Source organism: Drosophila simulans, chromosome X, assembly GCF_016746395.2.
Source record: "Drosophila simulans strain w501 chromosome X, Prin_Dsim_3.1, whole genome shotgun sequence".
Classification (NCBI taxonomy): Eukaryota; Metazoa; Arthropoda; class Insecta; order Diptera; family Drosophilidae; genus Drosophila; species Drosophila simulans.
Genome location: NC_052525.2, coordinates 3,503,829 through 3,525,002, shown reverse-complemented (window position 1 = coordinate 3,525,002; position 21,174 = coordinate 3,503,829). Strand labels below are relative to the sequence as shown.

Below are 21,174 nucleotides of genomic sequence, written 5' to 3'. Positions count from 1 at the left end.
TATACCATACATATGTACTTGGAGGGCAAACAGAGCTTGGCGATAAGTGGAAGCCCATGCAACTGGCACACGATCATCAAGTGTCTGCGGCATGGACTTTGGTTGGACCTGGATGGATCGTTTTCCTGCTAAAGAGGACATTGTCTTCTTGGTTGCCTCTCACTCTAATGACTTTGTCCTTTGGTTGTGTGGATTTCTGGAAATGCATAATGAAAAGTCTGGGCCCTTCCTAATGAGAATTGTGCATTGAAGCATGGCAGCGCCGAGAAAACTGTCGAGACGATTTTTCATCAAGAAGAAGTTCTTAGCCCTCTTATGTGAAACAATCAGCGTGGGGAACGGTCAAAATGCGATCGCAATCGTGGGAGTTTCCCAGCTCGAAAAGGCCAACGTCTTCAGTGCGACGATTTTCATAATTAAATAGTCTTCTTCCCGCGGGAAAGGTGGAGTAAAAATTAATTTAGCCGGGCCGCGTATAAATAATGCAAAATGCAAAGGCAAAGGCAAAAGGGGCAACCCTTCTCGTTTCTCATTTCTCGTTTAATATGTGGCAGCAAACAAGTGGGCAAGTGGCAGCCATGGTTTCCAGGGCCTAGTCGGGAGGTTTGGGGGCACACTGCACGACGGCATGGAGGTGCAGAACAGTCAAAACAAAACAGTCAAACAAAAACAAACCGAAGAAGAGGCACCAACACTTTCCACTTCGTCGTCATCAATGTTTAAGGAGCGAAAAAAACGAAGGGGAAAACGCTGCGGAGAGCGGGCCCACAGTGAGCACAGTGTGCACCCTGTTTTTCTTTTTTTTGTTTGTGGCCAGAGCGTCTTGGCCCGAAAAGTACAGTCGCGTACAGTCGTTAACCTTTTGTTTGCTGGCGGGCCGAGTTTTTCCCGAACGTCACGAGTTTGTCGCTTGCCCAGGGGTTAGCACGATGGAAGATGCTACTCCGGGTTTTCGTTTGGGCCTATATTTGAGTTTGGGTCCTATTCTGCTTTTCTGCCACTCTGCTCTTCTGGCTAATGATCAGCGAGATAATAATAATGATCATCATCATCCGCTGGTCTGGTTTCTATATGTATGTATATTGCACGAGCCGCCTGAGAGGGTGACTGTTTTATGGTTTTCCTCATGGCTCTCGAGTCCCCATGTTTTTTTTTTCGGTTCGGCCTATCATGACCTTTTTTTGTTTTTCGATGACTTGTTGGTTTTCCCGTTCTGGAGTAATTATGCACTTTTTTTTAATATCGAAAGTCAGTCGATATAGTGCTGCGTTTTGGTTTATCTCAAATGAAATGTGAACTGCCGTTGTGCAAATAAGAGGTTTTTATAACATTATAATTACGTATCTTGTAGCTGTTTTCGGAAGGGAAAGCTATTTTTGTTATATCAAGTTCAAACGAATCTAGTGGCATTTGCATAATTGCACTTGACTCGAGTTTAATTCGAGGTTTTACGAGGTGAGAACAGGACAAACGAGGCGTTGAGTGCCGGTCACGCTAGAGGGTCCGGCAAAGGTCCTGACAGGCGTGACCAGTGGCCAGGACTACAGGATCCCAGGACTTATCCGGGAACAGGATCTAAACAGCCCCGGACACGCAAGGTTGTGTGGAGGGGGTGTGAACCTGCCCGCCAGGTAGAGTCATTGAATGTTGCATTTTCGGGACTGCCATGCCGACTTAAGGATTTAATTTTTTCCCCGGTTTTCCCCATTCCCTGGGAAAGTAAGACTGGAAAACATTGAGCCTGGGGAAAATCACAAAACAAAACGCACTTGAGCAGCTGAACAGATTTTCACCCTGCGTGTGAATAAATGATGATTTTCCAAGGCAGACAAGGCTGCATGTTGGCAATTAAGGTGCAGCCGAACAGTCGAAAATCGGAGGTGGAAAATCTGGAAAAGCCAGACAGGCAACTGGGAAAATTGACCTGACCCTGGCGCTTAATTGCTTTATTTGGGTGCGAGCGAAAATTACAGACGAGAATTTCTCTAATGTGCAAGTTGGCATGAATTAGTTGCGCCATCCACCAGGCATAACTATTGCGAGGCCCAAAAGTATGCTTCACTTATTTTGACCGTCAACTTCGAATGCCGATACCAAATTATTTTAGCCAGAATACATTATTAAAATCTACAATACGTTGTAAAACAAATCAAAGAAATGTCTTAGACTATCTTTCAATTATTTGTTAGAATGTTTATGGTGCGTTTCTTAATTCTAATCCCTCATTAATAATAACTTTTAAAATGTTCTCAGCAATGTCTTACGATCTTCGAATGGTTTGTGTCTTGAATATCAATTCGAACTCACCTTTAGAGCGCAAAAGATACAGTCTTGGCCACCGCATACGTGCTGATTTAGGCCGCGAAACGATCGTCGAAAGGCGTCCAAGTGCCACAAGACCTGCAAAAGAGAACGGGCGAGCATTATTAACTTGGCCAGCAGAGAAGAGAGCACAGATCGGGGACAGGAAAGGGGCTATCTCCACAAAATCTCTGTGTGTATAACAAAAGAGAGGCCCAAACCGGTTAAGGCGACGCCATCTTCCCGCCGAGATCTGCTGTGTGCGTGTGTTGTTGTGTGTGCTTGCTTAGACAAAGGCTCTAAAACTCAAGAGAACTGAATTGCCTGCCCAAAAGTCGCGCCACAAAATGCTGGCCAAAAACCAGTTTCGTACTCGGCCACAGCCACAGCCACAAAACTGCAAAACCAGCCAAATCTTGGCCTTCTCAGACGTGGGTCTCGAGCTTGGCGCAGCCTTTTGAGATTGGGTGGCCGGAGCAGACCGATCGAGACTGGAAAACCCGTCTGGAGTTTCTCTTCGATCGCCACATTTTGGCGGCCTTTTCGGTGATTTTCATATTGTCTTCATTTTCGCTGGTGTTTTCGTTTTGAAGTCAGAGTTCACCTGGGATGAATCACGACCCCCTCCTGCGTAAGATCTATCAATTAAGCCGTCCCAAGGGCTGTAATTAACGATCGACCAGTGAAAGCCCCTCGCCCTTCTAATGCCAAAGAGTACGATTCAATTTGGAGCAACTGAAAAAAACCACAAACCGGTCAGCGAACAGTTAGAAAACTTAGGCACCCATCATGTCCAGTCGAAGCAGCTGCAAAGCACATACATACATAGACCCCCAAATCACAAAATCCCCAAGCTCAGAGCACGAGCCTGTTTTTTGGCCAACGAAATGAAACGGTTGCTCAGCCGAAAGAAAGGTTTTAGACACTCAGAAGTGTGTCTGTACACTCATGTCTACGGATAACAACAGTTTGCGTATTAAACTAAGATATAAATCAAATATTGCAAGCTGAATCAATGATATATCAATGATATCAATGATATAGTGGAAAAAGATTTCCAATTTATAATGATTTTTCAAAACGTTAAGTTAAGGATTGCTACTATAAGTAAAATAACTATTGGTGGAAAGGGTCGGGAAACCTGAGAATCAAAACGAAACAAAAAAGGAAGCGGTGAAATGCGAAGAAAATAGAAACACTATGCATAAAGCGGGGAAAAGAAAATGATTTCCTGTCTTTTTGGGCATTTACAGGCTAATTAATCCCCCATCGATGGTCAATTGACAAGTTCACCAAAATAGGAAGTCATTAGCGGAGCCTATTCCTCCTCTCCTTCCTCTTTCTCTGTCTTGCTCCCCCTAACAACCGGAAGATGACGCTTAGCTTAGCACGTGCTAAGCTACTAAATTCACTAAACCAGCTGATTAAACTAAAGCTAACGACCCACGCCTACCTACAACCCACACACACCATCTTGACCACGATGTAAAACGAACCAATTAGGCGGTAAATCTAAAATCGAATTCAATATAGTTTATATTGGCCACAATATGTGGGTGGTTCCAGTGGTTAAGTGGCTCGTTGGAGCGCCCACGTGCTTTTTCAGCGGAAGTGGAAAGAAGCGGAGGGAAACCAGCGGACTTTGTGGGTGTCCATCCACAGGTCATTCTGATGGTGATATATGGCCAACTGATAGATTATTTACAAGTGACAGAGGGAGAAAATCGTGACCGATTCTTCTGATAAGAAACCTAACTAACTCTAGTAAGTCAAGACTGAGACAATGGTTCTATTGTTACTGTTTTGTATCAACTGGAAAACTAAGTAAAAAAAAACTAAAGTAACCAATATCAAATTGCAGCAATTTATAGTGTCATGTATTTTTATTTCTTTTTTATAAACCTATTTCGGTTATAACCAACCTTTTCCCAATCCTTTTATCTCCATTTTTCGAATCTCCCGCATTTTAGTCATTTATCAGCGAATCACTTAGTCTTTGCCATGACTTGACAGTCTGATTTTGTTGGTTACATAAGCGGCTTTTGTGGGCCAACAGCCAAAAGATTCGGGTTGATGAAGAAGAACTTACTGCACACTTGCAGTGAGTGCGAAACCACAGACGGAAAAACAAATGACTTAGGCGACGAACTGCCAGAGAAAACTGCCATACCCGCTTTTCCGTTGCACCTCCCATCAAGTTTTTTTCAGCCACAGCTTTTATTTTTATTTGTATTTTCTTTGACCAACAAACGAATGGATAAATGTGCTTGTGAAAGTTACCAAACGAAACCAACCAAAAAATGCCCGAAAAATTTCCCTTCAATCTTACAGCACAGCAACAACTGAACGGCTACAAGTCGGCCACGGAAGAATAAGAGGTAGGTAAATTGAAAAAATTTTATTTTTTAACTTTGATCATAATTTATGCTCAACCTGTTGCTGTGGCTTCGGATGTTTGTTGCTGGTTAGCAACATTGAGATTTGTTCGATCGCCGCAGCTGCGCATATTTGCTGTTGTTGTTAAGGCCCCAAACCGCTTCGTATTACACGGTAAAAAAAACTGGTAAGACTGCGCTATTGACAGTAAATTACAATGGACCCAATGAGAATATACTGCGGAACACCAGACTGTTGGAAGTCTAGGAACAAAATGTGTATAATACAAATCGAAGAAAGCAATTAAACTTTTAGCTATGCCATCTTTTTCAGTGTATTGTATGGCATAGCATTCCCTCCTCATCCGTGGATCAATCGCAGCCTCATTCGAATTGATTAGCATACTAGTTTTATTTATGTGGAATTTCTTTATAAATAAATGTGAAATATTTTCACGAGCATACCAATAAGGTGTCTGGCGGGGCTGTGTTTTTCTTCGGCTGTACGCCACTTCCGCGCCTTAAATGAGGCAACCACCCACTCCTGCAGCACCGACCCCGCCCCCCAATATGCACCCCACTCCACTGCCCGTGTGAGTCTCTTGCTCGAGCGTAAAACAATTGCGGCACGTTGGGGTTAATGCGTGCAGTGCGCTGGCCGACACAATTAAGTTAAACAGAAAAAACAACAAGAGCGCGGCGGTGGAGGAAATTCAATTAAATTAAAGCGAAATGTTTAACGAGACTTGTGACAACTCGGGAAAGGGCAAGGGAAAGGAAAAAGGGATACGATACGCGGCGTAGGTAGGAGGGGATTCGGAATCCGAATCCGAATCGTAATCGGGCAACAGTTGCACAAGCATTTAGATATTTCCCAGGATAAACAACTAGCTGCAACCGTGACAGGTAGTCGAGGAGAGCAGGTAGTCTCTATGTCTCCATGCTGATCCCTTGCTCCGATCTCCCAGCATTATGGTGTAACGCTCACACATAGCACACAGCTCAGAAAACTGGGAAACCGGGAAACAAAGGTCGGCGAAGGGACTTCATCTGGGGCATAGATCTGATCTGCGGCAGGCTCAAGTGCTGTCCCGCTGAGTGAGCCGGGATATAGCGTAAGCCATCGATCCACCCTCGCCTGCCACACTCAGCGAAAACATGGAGTCGCACGATATTTGTGCAGTATATTCATATCACTTGTGATTGCTACGTTTCTGGTTGTTGGTAAGTAATATTACAAGTTTGGAATGATCTTTGAAAATAGTATTTGGTACTTGTTTCAAATTGTCCACTAACATTTGTTTGTTTTTCCTGGTGCACCGTAGCATATCATACACACTAGTTACAGTTACTGCTATAGTTATAGTCACCGTACTCGCTTTTTTGATTATGCAAGTGGCTTAAATGAAACTGGTCGCTCATAAACGCCTCACTTTTCGCTGTGTTTGTTTTTCTTTCACGGACTCGCAAGTTTTTGGGTGCGGTTGGGAAAGGTCCATACCGTTACATGATCGTCTTATGCGACACTTTTGCACTTTGCCGCTCGACATACAATCTAATCGAACGCATAATCATCCCACCAGCCAGATGTGATGTGATGCCTAGATCATTACAGATCTTCAGGGCTTAATTCATTTTGCAATCCATTTGGTGGTGTGTAATAGTTTCAAACTCAGTTCTTCTTTGGTTTTTAACTTTCAGCGACTTTTAATCAAATTAAACAACGAGCCTTCTTTGACGCCAACAATACTGTTCCATGGTAAATAATTTCCGAATCCCCGAACTCTTGTGTGTCTCATACTCTACAGAACTTCCTCTTATTCTATATCTACGAGTGTATCTATATCTTCAACCCCAAATAGAATGATGTATTGCATGCCCTGTTGCCCGCCACTATTTAATTTTTTGGGACGGGAAGCTATGGAGACAATTAAAAGTGCGCCTACAATGAAAATTGTTACACTTTTGTGGCTTTGTCAACTGCAGTCGCGTTTTAATTTCTTACTTTCCTCAGAAAGGGATAGGGGAATGTATTTAGGTAGAGAAAGATATGTTCGGTGGCTCTAAATGGGCAGGTTGACAATTTTCGTGGTCGGAAAATGGTGTTTTTTTATGGCTGCGTTATGGTTTTTTTCGGCTGACCCCAAATGACCTCTTTTCTTGATTTAACAATTTTCCTCTTACCTTGCAGGTCTGAAAGAATGCGCCAATGTTGTTTTTGGCATTGATTGCCGATGTTTGGGCATTTGTTATTGTTGTTGGTGCTACTGATGGCAGTATAGCTGTTGTTGTCTGCGCCTGCTGCGGTTGTTGCTGCAGCAGCAATTGTTGTTGCTGCCCCGCCAGTGGGGCATGTGGCAGCGAAGTTTTAATGGCCGCCGTATCCATATCGAAGGTTCTTCGTTGTTTTGCTCGAGAACTTCTTAGCACATTGTATATGTGTTTTTTTGGGCTCTTCGACAACTTCCGCAAAATGGGAAACACATGAATAAGAAGCCAGCAAGGGAAGTTGCCGCAACCCTTTGGAGTTCTTGGGCAACCTCTTCGTTTTCTTCTCGTACGTTTTTTGTACTTTTCGCACCTGTTTGCGTTCACTTAGCTAGTTTTTTGTAAGGTTTTTAGCTTTTCCACAGCTTGGCTATCGTTTGTTGTTGTTGTGACTCTTTCGGCTTTAATGTCACGCTCACAAAAACACACACACACACATATAAACAGACGGTTTTGAAGAGCAGCTTGGCTCTTAAAATGTTTTGTCTTCGATTAATTCTCATAAAACAGTACAGCACAATGTACAAAAGAAATGTATTCTTTTCCCATTTGTTTCACAAAAAGATTGCTTTGTTTCTTTTGAAAAAAAATGTTTTGTTTGTTGTTAGACCAAAAAAAAAATGGTTTGTTTGAAGCTGCGACGGCTACTGAGCGAACGTCTTTCGAAGCCGAGAGCGCAAACAATACTAAACACTACACTCCAAGCGAACATAATTTCCCGCGTTCGAAGTCGGCGGCTCAAGAGGGAAATTTCACCGCTCTCGCGCCTTGGGGAAATTTTCAAGCTGTCGATAGGAAGCAGCAAAAATTGATTGCATACTTCTGGGTGCTGAACTAAAATGAAAATTATTTCACGGGACAGCAGTTCAATGAGGCACGAGTCTTTGGTACAAAATTTCTAGAAGTTATTAATACAGGGATAACATTGTAAGATCAGGTCCTTTTAAATGGGGTTGAATAATTTCAAACAATGGTCTTCGCTTATAAATTTAAACAAGAAAACTGGATCAGTTCGAGTGGTTCTGCTCAAGTTTAAATTTAAGCTTCGAAGTCTAGTTTAATTATTTTCCCAAACCGAATTCGAATTTATGATGAGAATATTTCCCAAGTGGCAGGGGAAGTGTGCCCGTTCTCTCAAGCCAACTTGGTACTTCTCTCTCTCTCTCTCTCTCTCTGCAATAATTCCCCCGGCGAATGAACTTTCAGGCCAAGTCAACTTGGGGCTTGTCTTGGAAGAGTTTATAGCAAAACCAGATATCTCCCAAGCACAGCTTGCTCGAAAACTCAGACACAAAGACAAAATGGCGGCTGTTAAGATCAGCAAAGAAAACGAAAAAAGGCATAAAAAACGACAAAAACATAAAGACAGATAGACAGCAAAATACGTAAATGAGAAAAAGGCACAGAGCGAACGAAGAAAAACACGTTTTCGGACTTAACGAGTTTTGTCGCAGTCACTATTCCAAAATCAACGTGCAACAGCAGCCGAAAAGGTAGAAAACCGAGAGAAACGCGTATAACAACAAAAAACATTGTTATTGAGGTTGCCAAAGTGGGCTGCGCAAGATGGGGGGGGGGGCGTGGCAGTTGCGGGGGCAGATTCTGGCGATTTCTGCTATTGTTGTTGTTGGTGCTGCTGTTAGCGGGTTCCTATGTAGAATGTACATACATACATATGTATGCAAGGTATATGCTCGTGATGCTGCAGACCTGGAGGCAGAGGTAGCTTCTTTATCGTCTTCTTCGCTTTTTTGACTTCTCCTTTTCCCAGTCTCGGTTCATGGCCCATTAGCTTTTGTTTGTGGGACCAGTTTCTCCAGGGCTTTTCGACAATTCTGCAGCGAAGCCTTGTTTATGAGCCACTCGGGGCAGTCAGGAGGAGTATATTGCGCGCCAAAAGCCTCGAAAATCGAAGCCAAGCCAAGCTTATCATTAAACAAAAGACGCGAGCTGGCCAAAAGCCGCTTAGGGACTTATTCTCCACCCAACGCCGAAACCCTCTCATCTTGCCAAGAGATAAGCGATGAATATATATCTTCATGAATTTAACATAAATCACCTATATTTCATATCAAAAAATATGTGTCACATTTTAGTTTTAATTTATGCTTTTATTAGAAACTTACTTTTTTAGAGCAACATTAATTGAAAAGTATAGATTTGACTGAGCACTTGGAGATTTCATCACCATTTAGTTGGCCAGCCCAGCTGCCAATTGCGATTTCGGCTCAAACGTTGACGATTATCATAATTTTTGTGTGTAGATGCTGATCGTGCAGCAATAGTCGGCAACAAATTGTGGCAATTACATTGGCATTCCTCGGACTCACAGAGTAAAACACACAAACACCTGCTGTTTTGTGGGTTGGCTAATTAAATTGAAATTCATTTGCCGCAGCTGCCGATTCGGCAAAATCACTTGTCGTCGCCTTCGATTCCCCCTGCCCCATAGAACCAAGGAAATCCAACATTTGCTACTTCTCTCCGTCGCAATAATTTGCAATTTTCCGTGCTGCCAACCGCTAACGGCTAACATCCATCAGCTCATTATGGACAGGCCAAAACTGGGCGCAGTGGGGGCGTGGCCTGCTGGAAATGGGAGGAAGGTCGCCTCCAGTCACCGCAGCTCGGCAATAGTTAGTTGATCTACATTAGCCGGTTGCCCAATCGAGTTGGTTTCGCCTGGTTAATGCTAATAAAGCAGGTGGAGTTGTTGCACAGATCTAAATTGTTGGCCAAGAATTGGTTGGTTGCAAGCTTAAGTTTTGGGTTGGGGGAAAACAATCGAAACGTACGATAATTGTCTTAGAACTACCAGCATGGAGTGCATTGAGTTAAGTCCTTGTATTTGTATATGAACTTAAATTATATTACAATCGTAATTGCTTCCTTATATGTGATCAAACATATCGGACACGTTCTTTGTACTTCTTTCCATTTCAAAACCACCTGCATTTGCAGGACTAAAAGTCCTTGCAGCTGAAACTGGAGCTTAAAAAAAGGGCAGATGGCTGCCCAAAATTTCGAAGATAATACTCAACAAGTGATCGGAAGAGTAGGGGAGATACGTACTACGTACACATCGGTTTTAGAACTTGGCTGCCAGCCAATTTATGTGCACAAATTAACAAGCGAAAAGGAGAAGAGAGGGAGAGAAGAAAACGGCAGCGTAAAGGCAATCAAAAGGCTGCCACATAAATTTATGAGCTCCGTCAGAAGAAATCCCCGCTGAGGCCAAGAAACTGGCGATAACAAGCGGGGATATCGGCGAAATCGGGGAGCACATCGAGCTTATGGACGCGTGCTGCTCCATAAAAGGGGTCTTTGAGGAGGGGGCTTCCAAGGGGTATTTCCAATGGGGGGCATCCAAGGGGCCAGCGGAGGAGGGATCATCGCGCGCGCGCTCACAAAACCTGAAACCAGGAAAAGGAGCCGAAGCTGGGCAAACTGGTTCTTCCCCCGCGGGAGAGTCTCGTCTTTGCCACGCCGAAACAGAATCAGCAAACAGCAAACAAGCCAACATGTCCTATGCTCCTTAGCTAAATTTAGCACGAGCTGGCCATCAAGCTCAAGCTCAGCTGGCTTGAAACGCTGCCACAAGAAAGGGTTAAAGCCAAGTTAAGAGAAGTTTTTTGGACTTTGTACGCAAGCTTGTTGTTTTGCGCGCCATTTTGGAGCTACACGATGGCAGCAAATAGTAAACAACAGCCAAATGCAACTGCAGTTGGCCATCTAAGTGTGCAGTACATGTGTGAAGTACGAGTATTGCTGTTGGCCCAAAGTTGGACATTGGACATTGGCCACTGAGGGCACTCACATTGCAGGAATAGAAGAAGTGGTCGTAAATCATAGGACGCGCATGGCTGCGAATTATGAACAGTTATATATTTTATAGTTACAACGAGTACCAATAAGGCTTTTAAGCCCCCTTTAATCAGTCACTATAAATTTGTTGATTTGATTCAGACCTATTAATTCAGACCTATTCCCGACAGAAAACCGGGCTCAAATCCGTCTGTGTTTTTTTTCGGCCAGTTGATGTCGCCTTTTGGCCAGGCTCGGTTGGGATTGCATGAGTACTCGCTTGCCTTTTATTTGTTTATTCGGTTTGGTTGCCCCGTTTGTTTGTTTGTCTGCCTGTTTGTTTGTTTGGTTTGGTCCGCGTTTGGCGCGTGTGCAACACGGCCAACTGTACCAAGATCAACAGCATTTGCGGCATGTACCGCAGTGTTGCAATGTGGCTGCTGTGCAGGCAGCCTAATTGACACGGCAGCAACATCGTCAGCAGCGGCATCAATTAATAATAGCCACCGTCTCCCTTTCTCCGCTTTTCTCTGGAGACATTGTGACCGTCGCCAGTCGCGACAAGCGGCATAAATTGCAGTTGCCATTACCCAGCATCTGCAGCAACAGCAGCAACTGCAGCAACAGCAGCAGCGTCAACAAGTCAATGGCAAATTTATGTTTGACTCGTGCTCAAATCAACCACTGCAGACTGGCTTGGAGTGAAAGAATAAGATGCAGTCGGAAAAAAGCTGCATTGACTACATTGAATTGTGGTGTAAAAACCAGTTATTTACAAATCAATTTTGGTAAAAAGAACAGTACCAATTATTCCAAAGGCTTCCTAACTGAAAACCCATGCTGGTAAAACTCATTTCGGTTTTAACTTTTTTCTAAGTGCGTCCATTTATCGATAGCTTGACCGCCTGATTGCCTTCTTCTCGCATCAACGATCCTCAGATGAAGGAATTCGATTCCATATCAAATTACACAAAAAACAGCGAAAGAGGATCGAGGAAATTTCTAAAGATCCATCCTTTGTTCCCGCTTATCCGATATTGGGGTGCCTCAGGTTTTAATGCCCAAACAAAAGGTCTTCGCAAACAAAAATCCTTAACTTTTAGATAAGCCTATTGGTCAGGATTTTGTTTCCAAAAGTCAATGTTAGATTAGAAATAAATCATTAAACTCGGAGCACAAATAAGATAATAACGCAATAAACTATTCAAACCCAAATGCATTAAGTTCTCTATTTACTTTGAAAGCAATGATGTTATCCGATTAAAGGATTCAGAAAGGAAGGTGCACAAATGGTATAGAAATAATTAAACAATTAAAATTTTTAAGCCTACAAAATATAGTTTGATAAAATGATGTTCTATATAAATGAGCTGATGCGACCGAAACATTCCTATTATTAGAATGCCTTTCTCCAGATTGGAATGGGTGACCGGTGATCATCCCAGGGTTCCTTATACTCTCTTTCTCTTGGCTAATTATGGGGTCAATCAAAGCTCGATGCGAGTCAATTAAGAGATTGTCGAACAGCTTGCTCGAAGCCGATGCTGATCCGAGATCGGGAGCTCGACACGAGGATCCCCTCCTTGCTCTTGACTCCTCTGCTCCTCCTTTCAAGCAATGACGATTGTTACCTGACCAGGCGATATATCTCTATAAATATAATATGTATGTACATATGGAGAAGGGAGTCCGGGGGAATTGCAACTTTTGGGTGCAGCTGGTCAACCGGTTTGGCGCGTGCTCCTCGTGCTCCTCGTGCTCCCTTTCTCCAGTCGCCCTGTCTCTCAGCCTTTCCATCTGACTTGTATTTTGCACAAATGAATTAATTAAAGACGACGACGGGCCATTAAAGAGCGGATTGGCGGGGAAATAAAGATCAGCAGCTGCCTTTAGAAGTACTCCTTCCCCAGGCGAATTCGCTCCTTCGATTTGCGGCGATTCGACACGCCATCCGACTCGTCCATCATGCTCTCCAGCATTCGCTCCTGGCGAGGATTCAGGGCAGCCAAATGGATATCCCTTGTGGCGCGGAAGTTTCCGCAGTTGAACAAGTGTTCGTTCTCGAGACGGACGTAGTTCCATATGAAGCGTCTGCGGGCAAAGGGGCATACTACACTTAACAATATGTGGACGCTTATTGAACTAGTTGGAAAAAACGCATTCAACTTTCTTAGAATCTTCACAATTCATACGGGAATGCTTTGAAGCTATGATAACAGAACTCAGGATTTATTCCAACTTGAAAGGCGCTTTTCCGAATTATTAAAGTGCTGTTTTAAGGTAAAACACTCGTGTGTCCCCCCGTCCCCAACTCCTCTCACCTAGTGATCTCAAGGATACTGGAAATGGTCCTCATATTATAGGGAGTCATCAGATTGTGGTAAAGGATGGTGAACTCGACGGCCCAAAAGAGCCGCAGCACCAGATTCTCTACGATCACAAAGTAGTAGAAGGCCTGCGGATAAACCAATTGCTTTCGAAGGAATATACGCTCGCCGCGCATAATCCTGAAGAGCCCAAAGTCGCGAATAACATCCCACAAATAGCAGTAGACGGTGGCCACCACGCAGCTCGAGAGGAATAGCCAGGTGTAGGGGTTGCTGAACGTATTGGCATACCCACCTGCGGGCGAAGGTTTCAGGGTTTCAGGATTTGTGGTTAGGATTTTAGACAGGATTTCGATTCATTGGCGAACAGCGATTACCCTCCGAATTGCTGCGCAGCGTGGAGAACAGGACGACCAAAAATGTGGTTGAGTACTTTCCCGCATTGATCAGGTAGCTCATCGACTTGGAACCACTGTCCCTGAATCTTCGCAGGCACTGAGCAAATCGAAACCAGCCGGGCAGGCACATGGTAATTGGGACCATCACATCCGGTTCAAAGCAGTTGTTCACCCGATCATATCGCAGCCAACTTATCGCATAGAACCTTACTGTATAATAGTGATCCACAATGCAGGACACCAGCGAATTCATTTGATCGCCCATCCAGAAGTCGGCAAATCCCACGTAGTGCAGTGGAGCGGTGATGACGCGACCCACCAGCTTAATGGTCCACCACCTGGCCGGCCAGTTCATTATAGGCAAAGGCACCACCAGCAGGCCAACCATGATCAGGATGAGTCCCAGTGGGAATACATAGGGATCCGAGACGCCTATCAAGTCGTTGTACAGGAACCCCAACATGGACAGGGCCCAAAGAATGCCAAAGGTGCAGGCAATTTCTAGAAACGTGGCCGGCTGCAGATGACTTCTGGGGTCTATCTCGAAGATAAGAATGTGGTTGACTCCGGCCTGCTGCCATCCGGCCACATTGGCGGCCATGTAAAAGTTGAAGATCACCCAGGTGAATGGGCCGCGAAAGAGGCGCATCAGACCCGGAGTGTGTTCCTCCAATGGAGCTCGTTTCCAGTCTAAGGAATTGGGAATTGGGAACAGGGCGAATCAAATTATATTCCGGTGCATGTCCTACAAGCCAAAAATGACCAGTATATGGGCATCTCAACGGATACCGACTAACTATTCTTCAAGAGATTAGTGGCTAAATGAAGCGCCCTGAGCAATACTTCGAGTTGTGGCATAGATCATGTGGACTACTGGGCATTTATGGATGAGGAAAGCAATGCATTCGCACAACAACCTACAACTGATGGCGGTGGCCACGAGCAGCATGATTAGCATGCCGAGAGCGATTCCCGCACGAAAGACCATCGATGGAGGAGTGGGCTCGCCCAAAGGCGGAACTCTTAGCTTTTCCATAGCCAACGAGCGATCCCCATTCGCCAGATGGGTCGTATATAGATCCTCAACCTCGATGGTCATGCGCTGCAATAGACGTACATCCGTAAAGGGGGCATCCAGCACGTTCTCTACAAACCACCTGCCAGCAGCTACGGATCGCATATTCTTGTCGTACTTCTTGCAGATCTTACGGAAACCCGTCTCGTTCAGCGACTGATAGTTTTGGATGAGAACCAGACTCAGATAGAACTCGGCATAGGCATATCTCAACTGGCGAGTGGTCATAACCTTTTTTTGGCTCCTCTCGGGTCGCTGGGAAAGCGAGGAATCACTGCCGGTGTGTCCGGGTTCCCGGGAATAGGCCAAAAGCTGAAGCTTCAGATGGCCATGCTTGCGTCGGGCCTCCAGGAGTTTTTCAAGAAAGAAATTGTTTACCCCAGTCAGCTCCGATTGGCATTCGGTGAGAAAGGTCTCCTCAAAAGCCTTATAATAGGCCTGAATTTCGTAGTCCGAGGAAGTAAGCGGAGAGGGGGCGTTCTCCACGCCTTGTTTGATCAGCTCCTTGAGATCCTATTGGCGGCGTGATTAGGTTGGGTAGGTCCACATACAGGAATATATATCAATTACACAATTATTCAGCTTACCCCATATCGCATATACTGCTGGCGCCACTCGATCGTCAGGTGGGACTCGAAGGTCTTGCCAAACTTCATACTCGGCTAGGGGCAGGCTAGCCCACAAGGCGTGGCTGCTGTATGGCTTAAACTAGCCGGATTCGTCAGGCTCTATAAATTCTGACATCTTTCTCCTGACAATACTTTGGCCTAACTAAAATATCACTTTCACTAACTGCGATTAAAAGCGAAACAAAAACGGAGTAAAACATACCAAATAAATATAAAGCAAATGATGAGCTTAGTAATGAGCAGTAATATTTGAACTTGTCCCGTATGTTTTTCGAGATAAAGAGGCACTTTTTGTTTCAACCGGGAATTAATTACTCTAGAATCGTCTGTGTGTACAATGCAGCCAACAGACCTTTGTGCAAACTCTGTTTCCCCTACTTCCTCGATCGTGAGTCACTTCCTCGATCTCATTATGCGTTCGCACGCTGTTCCTCGTGGATCGTCTTCCTGTTCGTCACAAAATCCGCAACCAGGTGAGTCAGTTACCCAGTGGACACACTCTTGAACAACTGAGTTCCCGTCGAGCGAACCCGAAATTGCAACTCAACGATTGCCCGCGAAATGCGCTTATCACGCGCTTGGCAAAGGAAGGCAAAAATATATATCGGGGGGATAAAAAAAAGTGGATTGATCAATCATCCTGGGCTCGTCCGGGAATTGAACCCGGGACCTCTCGCACCCGAAGCGAAAATCATACCCCTAGACCAACGAGCCAAGCAACCCTTACAAAAGTGGCCGGCGAAATAGGCAATACGAAGACCATGTTCTCAATATGTAATTGCAAACACAACAAGTGCGAAGAATTCTGCGCCACACTCTCTTCGCGCTTGACTCTTCAGATCTTGTGGGGCTTCTGGAGACCGCTCGAGGGCGACGATCAGCGACACCTACGACAAGAGTGCCGCTAGACTGCCGACCGCAAATAAAGATGGAAAACAAAAGAATGGACGCAGATTCTCAAGGAGTCCTTACTGTAGTCTTACGCATGCTCTTACGTCAAGAGATCATAATTTAATAGCCGTAAATCGATTAATTGTCAATAAATTTACAAAACTGGCAGCCACGACCACAAATCAATGTGTACTTCTATTCGTGTTCGTACCATTTAACCCGAAGCTTTTTTAGAAGCCTAATATGCTCAGGTTTTTGATTGGGGTCACAGGGTAGCGCCCCTTCTGCGGCCAATTCAAATTCGTTATTAATTAGCCACCTGGGCGAGGCTTGCAGCTAGACAAATTGTTCAAGGGTTTGGCCTAAAGCCCATTTTTAAGGTTTGTAATTTTTTCGTACCCCATAAAGCGCTTCTTGCGCTTAGGTGGGGCAAAATCTTTGAAGGCCTGAGAATAGATCAAAAACTTTGAATCAAACTTAGGGAATTCCCAATTATTTACACATTATGCCTTGACATTATATTATTCTTAATTAATTCAAAACAATTAAGTCAATATTACCAATATACTTGTACTACTTTTATAAATGGAAAAGCTAACAATAGCTGTTATGCGAATGAAAATGGATTCTCTCAAGTCCAGAACAGCATAATGTACAAAACAATTAATAACGAATTAAAATTATGATTTATCTTATGTACGTCAGCCATTAAATGACTTATAATACTGATAATTTAAAATAATAATAGACGGCAACAAGTGGATGTCCATCTTCACGCACTGGATGACGGTCTGGCGTCCATGGCTGCTCGATTCCTGGCCAGTGTTGCAATTTGCGCAATCAATCAATTAGGGGGGAAGATCGAAGATCCAAGATCGCTTCCTCTGCTCCTCGAATGGCGCCAAAACGGAAGCTGATCGACCAGCAACAACATCCGATCGGTGTTGGGGACAGATATACGTATCCATAGGTGGTGCGGTTATATTATGGTGGTTTTTCCAAGTGCTTGCAGCGGTCTCCACCCAATGCCAACTTCCGTTTTGATTGAGCCCACAATTGGCGAGCGCTGACAGACCATGAGCGGGCAATCTTGGCCAGAACTCCGCAACTTGTGCAACTTCCGCGCTCCAATTGTTCAAATTATGGCATCACTCAGGTGTAATTACAAATGTCAGTGCATCGCCAGTTGGCAATTGGCAATGCGTAATTGGCTAATTGAATTGCATGCCAATGATCGCTGATCGTGGATCGTTGGCACGCTGATCTGCTATCCGAAGACCAAGCCCACATCCACATCCGATCATCCATCTTTCCTATCTGCCAAACATCTCCAACATCAATCATCCGATATTCCCCACCCAAAACCAAAAAAAAACCAAGTCTCTGGTCTTTTGTTTTCCCGGGTGGTCTGCTTCTGCTCCAATGCCCTCTGATCCCAGCTTAGCTTCATTCTGTGGGTGGCTAATGGCCTGAACAAAACCCACGGACCACACATTCGATATGCACTTTTCTTGCTTTTCCATTTCCCAAGCATAGAAAACGAACACTCGCACACAATAAGATGCGGGATGCAGAGGGGCCTCCTAAAACTGACTTGCCCCCAAGCATGGCTCAAAGCGCGTTTTCGCGACTAGACTCCAATGAAATCAAGTGGAATCTGGATCAGAAGTCCCGCAGGCTGGCGAATTATTTTTCGGTTCACCTGGAGGCTACTGTGGGTTAAATTAATGTTACTGAAGTGGTAATATTCTTAGTTCAGTCCAAAGTTGCGTTTTGAAATCGCTTTAGGTGGAATCGTTGTGAATATTATTACAGGCTAATACGGCAAAGGACCGAAAAGAAAGCAAAACACCAAATTTAAAATTGAATTCGAAGTGAAATATAACAAAACATGTCAGGAAATGGGCATTACTCTGAAGCCAGCAATAACAATTACAAACAGAAAATAGCTATTTCACTTACACCATTATCACCGAAAAAAGGGAGACACGAAAAAGAATTTCTAATCTAGCCGCCAATGTCGACGCTTTCACCTTTGTTTTATAGAGTCCGGTTTTTTCGGTGTTGGCCAAGATTCAACGTCTGACCACGGAAATGTAAATGGGAATGTAAATGCCTTGTAAATACAAAGCGGCGAGCGGGCTAATTGAAAATGCAACAATGGCCCAGCGGAAGTGCAGCGATCGAGTTTGAATTGGGTTCGATTTTGGTTACCTTGTGATTGATTGTGTCTCAATTATAGCCAAATTGCCCCTGCTGTGACAACTCAGCATAAAATGGAAAACAAACTAATGAGATTCATCTGATTTCGGTCTGGACCATCAGCCGATTAGCTAATGAGATACCAAAATGCAATAGGTAAAGGAAATAAACGGGTATGCTACACTAAAACAAACTGAACAGAACATTGCATTATAAAATGAAATGAAAATGAAAATTTCTCACCTTTAATCACTTTTTTGCTTTCTTGATTTTCAATCTTGAATTTGATCATAGGAAGTGGCAGCGATAAATATGCATGAGAGCACCACAATGTAATCCATAATGGGATTGGAATCAGCATTAATTTTCCTGTTCTTGGCAACTACTTCATTAGAGCACTAATTGAGACATGGGTTGGGAGAGATGTAAGCCCGGAAAACACTTTCCATTTGGGCTACCGTTTTTATGTCTCCACGAGCAACGCACAGTTCCACAGAAAATCAATAGCGAAACAAAAGACTTCGGACACGAACTCGAAACGAGGAATGGTAACAGTTTAAAAGGTTCATTGAACATGGACAACTCATGGGCAACTTTCGAATGGACAACAACATGATGTTGCCCCGTGTTGCTGCCACAATTACCGACAACAAGACCGAAGAGGTCTTGCTGTTCGTTTGGAATACGAAATGCGGGTGCTTTACCACCTCAACATTCGCTTTCTGGCCCTGAAATAACAATGCCAACCATGATGCTGGCCGAAAATAACATATCGTGCTCATGACTTTACATTTGTTGGCAACGATTACCAAATTTAAATAAAGTTTGTCATTTTTTGTGGTTTTGGGGGACGCTTTGATGAGTTGTGAACAACAATTAGGAAGGATGGATTGAAGTACTTTTCGGAGAAGATAATTAATACAATTGGACAATGCATATGTATAAACATTATTGCAAGTCACTATTTTAATTATATATTTCAGTGAATACTTCTAGAATTTTTAGCGGAAACAAACGTTTAAGTTGATAATGCACAATGCAAGTCGTATTGCCCGAGAGCCAAATACAAAATACCTATTAAGGAACTAAATCGTATTTTGCGGTCAGATCGTAAAGCCACAAAATGTACACTAGTCCGTCTCTTGACTTTAGAACGCATATTCTCATTTTAAATATAACAAAATTGGAATTGTGTTTTAAAGCATTAAGACCCCTATCAAAACAGTTTAATTCGTGTAACCTGCCTTGCATTTGTAACCCCCATTCTGGTTGTCAAGCTTGCTTCTTCTTTTTTAAACGAAGTCAGTTATGAGTCTGGTCCGTGTTTGTAGAGCATTTTAAAGGGGGAAAAGACCCCTTTCGACTTTACATCAGTTTAAAGCCACACAGGAGTTAAGACGAAGACGTTCCTCTTTTCGGACGGCCGAAAGCGGTCTTTTTCACAGGCAGCGTCTTCGAGCGGAACCGTCTTGGATCAACTTTTTCCTGTTCGCCTTTTTTTTTTGGCATCTGCTTTAGCGACAGGTGTACCTAAATCCCACATATCTACATACAGCGGAGTTCAAAATTTCAGCAATGGGTCGATGATACAGTTCGATGAACGCGCGACTAGAACAAGTAATTGATTTACTCGTTAAATGCTTACAGAATAAGGTACAAATTGTTCACCATCTATGACAATTTACGAATTTTGAGTTCTCAGCTTACAAAGCTTTTTTGGCCACATTTGTGGGCATACGCACCTGCCCTGAAAGTTTTCTCACATTCGTAACGATAGCCAATGGCTGACGAGGCAGCGGGGAAATCATCATTTGCTTTTGGCCATAAATATCAAATTCATATTAGTTGCCAACCAAGTGGAACCCCCTCGATCCGCCGATCCGCCGACCCGACCCGTTTGTTTGGCTTATCGTGTGAACTAATCTAAGGGGAGTCTCAAGTCTCGGAACTGGAGTCGTAGCTGTGAAATGATGTGCGAGCCCATGAGCATAATACTTCCCCCATAATACACTACCCCCTCGGTGCCCCGTCCGATGTGTATCATGGACCGATTGTTGACCGTCTACGCTGAAATTGAAGCCCAGGAAAATGGTGCGACTGGAAGTTGTTTGCAGCTACTTTATTACACTCGGCACCACAAAAGAGCCAAGAAGTTCGTCTGAAGGTTTCGCTGCCTGAGATATGTATATACAAGTGTATATCGTTTTTGTCGCAGTTGAGTGCCCCCGACTCCGGCAAAAGAAACACATTAAAAGCATATCAAGTGGAATCATCGGTGTGTTCTCAGCGATTGTCCGTTGCAGGTTACAAGTTGCAGGTTGCTTCTTGCAAGTTTATAGTTGCCAGTTGCAGCGGAAGCTAGCGTCCAAAAGAAAGCAACAAAAACTGTTGACTTTGACCAACAATCTTGAAGAATGCCAAAAACAATCAAGTCGCTTCGTCTTGAAGATCTCGCCTAGACAATGGGATCTTTAGATGGCACCGAAATCAAAGCTGGCAACTGTCAACAAATGTTTTTTGGGCTTGGCCCACGCGATTTTGCCACATTTGATTGCCATTGTCTCGCAGTGATTTCATTCGATTTTCCATTACCTGGCATTGTCTGCGTGCGACTGTTTATCGGGGTGTATTGGTTTTAATCGGTCTTTGTAACACTTCGCGTTCGCCTTTCAGAAATCAGCCCAATACTTATTGAGAATATTAAAGGAATGGTTCGCTTTTCTCTTACAAAAAAAAATTAAATTGTAAAGTGTACTCATAGCTGGAAGATATGGGACTTTCCTAGAGGGCACCTCTGAGTGTCCAAATCCAGTTCGAATTACATTTGGATTGCAAGCCTCTCGACACATATCGTGTCGCCCGATGCTGATGCCACGCCCTGTGCTTCGCATGTTGCAAAAGCAG

The 21,174-nt window shown here is 43.9% G+C and overlaps 2 protein-coding genes and 1 non-coding gene across 7 annotated transcripts in view; all 3 read right to left on the bottom strand.

Annotated features, from left to right (window-relative positions):
- LOC6725043 overlaps positions 1–21,174 on the bottom strand; it is a 51,622-nt gene that overhangs the window by 13,494 nt on the left and 16,954 nt on the right. Inside the window, exons 1-2 of one of the 2 annotated variants that reach the window (XM_002105654.4) lie at positions 6,861–7,666; positions 2,308–2,400 (exon numbers count right to left, since the gene is read on the bottom strand). In XM_002105654.4, the coding sequence (XP_002105690.2) occupies positions 2,308–2,400; positions 6,861–7,064 (297 nt within the window). In that variant the 5' untranslated portion in view covers positions 7,065–7,666. Of the gene's footprint in view, positions 1–2,307; positions 2,401–6,860; positions 7,667–21,174 lie in introns of those variants that run through there. The other variant, XM_016173372.3, reaches the window with a different exon arrangement.
- Positions 11,954–15,370, bottom strand: LOC6725041 (xenotropic and polytropic retrovirus receptor 1). Of its 4 annotated transcripts, none has more exons than XM_016173368.3 (5): positions 15,136–15,369; positions 14,395–15,061; positions 13,453–14,163; positions 13,070–13,370; positions 11,959–12,858 (listed from the first exon to the last, which is right to left on the bottom strand). In XM_016173368.3, exons 1-5 carry the CDS (start codon positions 15,202–15,204, stop codon positions 12,399–12,401), a joined length of 2,208 nt encoding a protein of 735 aa, XP_016038010.1. In that variant the 5' UTR covers positions 15,205–15,369; the 3' UTR covers positions 11,959–12,398. The 4 variants fall into 4 exon arrangements, with proteins under 4 accessions (XP_016038011.1, XP_016038010.1, XP_016038012.1 ...); XM_016173370.3 differs by having other exon boundaries at positions 12,506–12,839; positions 15,136–15,361; XM_016173369.3 differs by lacking the exon at positions 15,136–15,369 and having other exon boundaries at positions 11,954–12,858; positions 14,391–14,531.
- Trnap-cgg lies at positions 15,820–15,891 on the bottom strand. The gene has a single exon. It is a non-coding gene; the product is annotated as a tRNA-Pro (tRNA).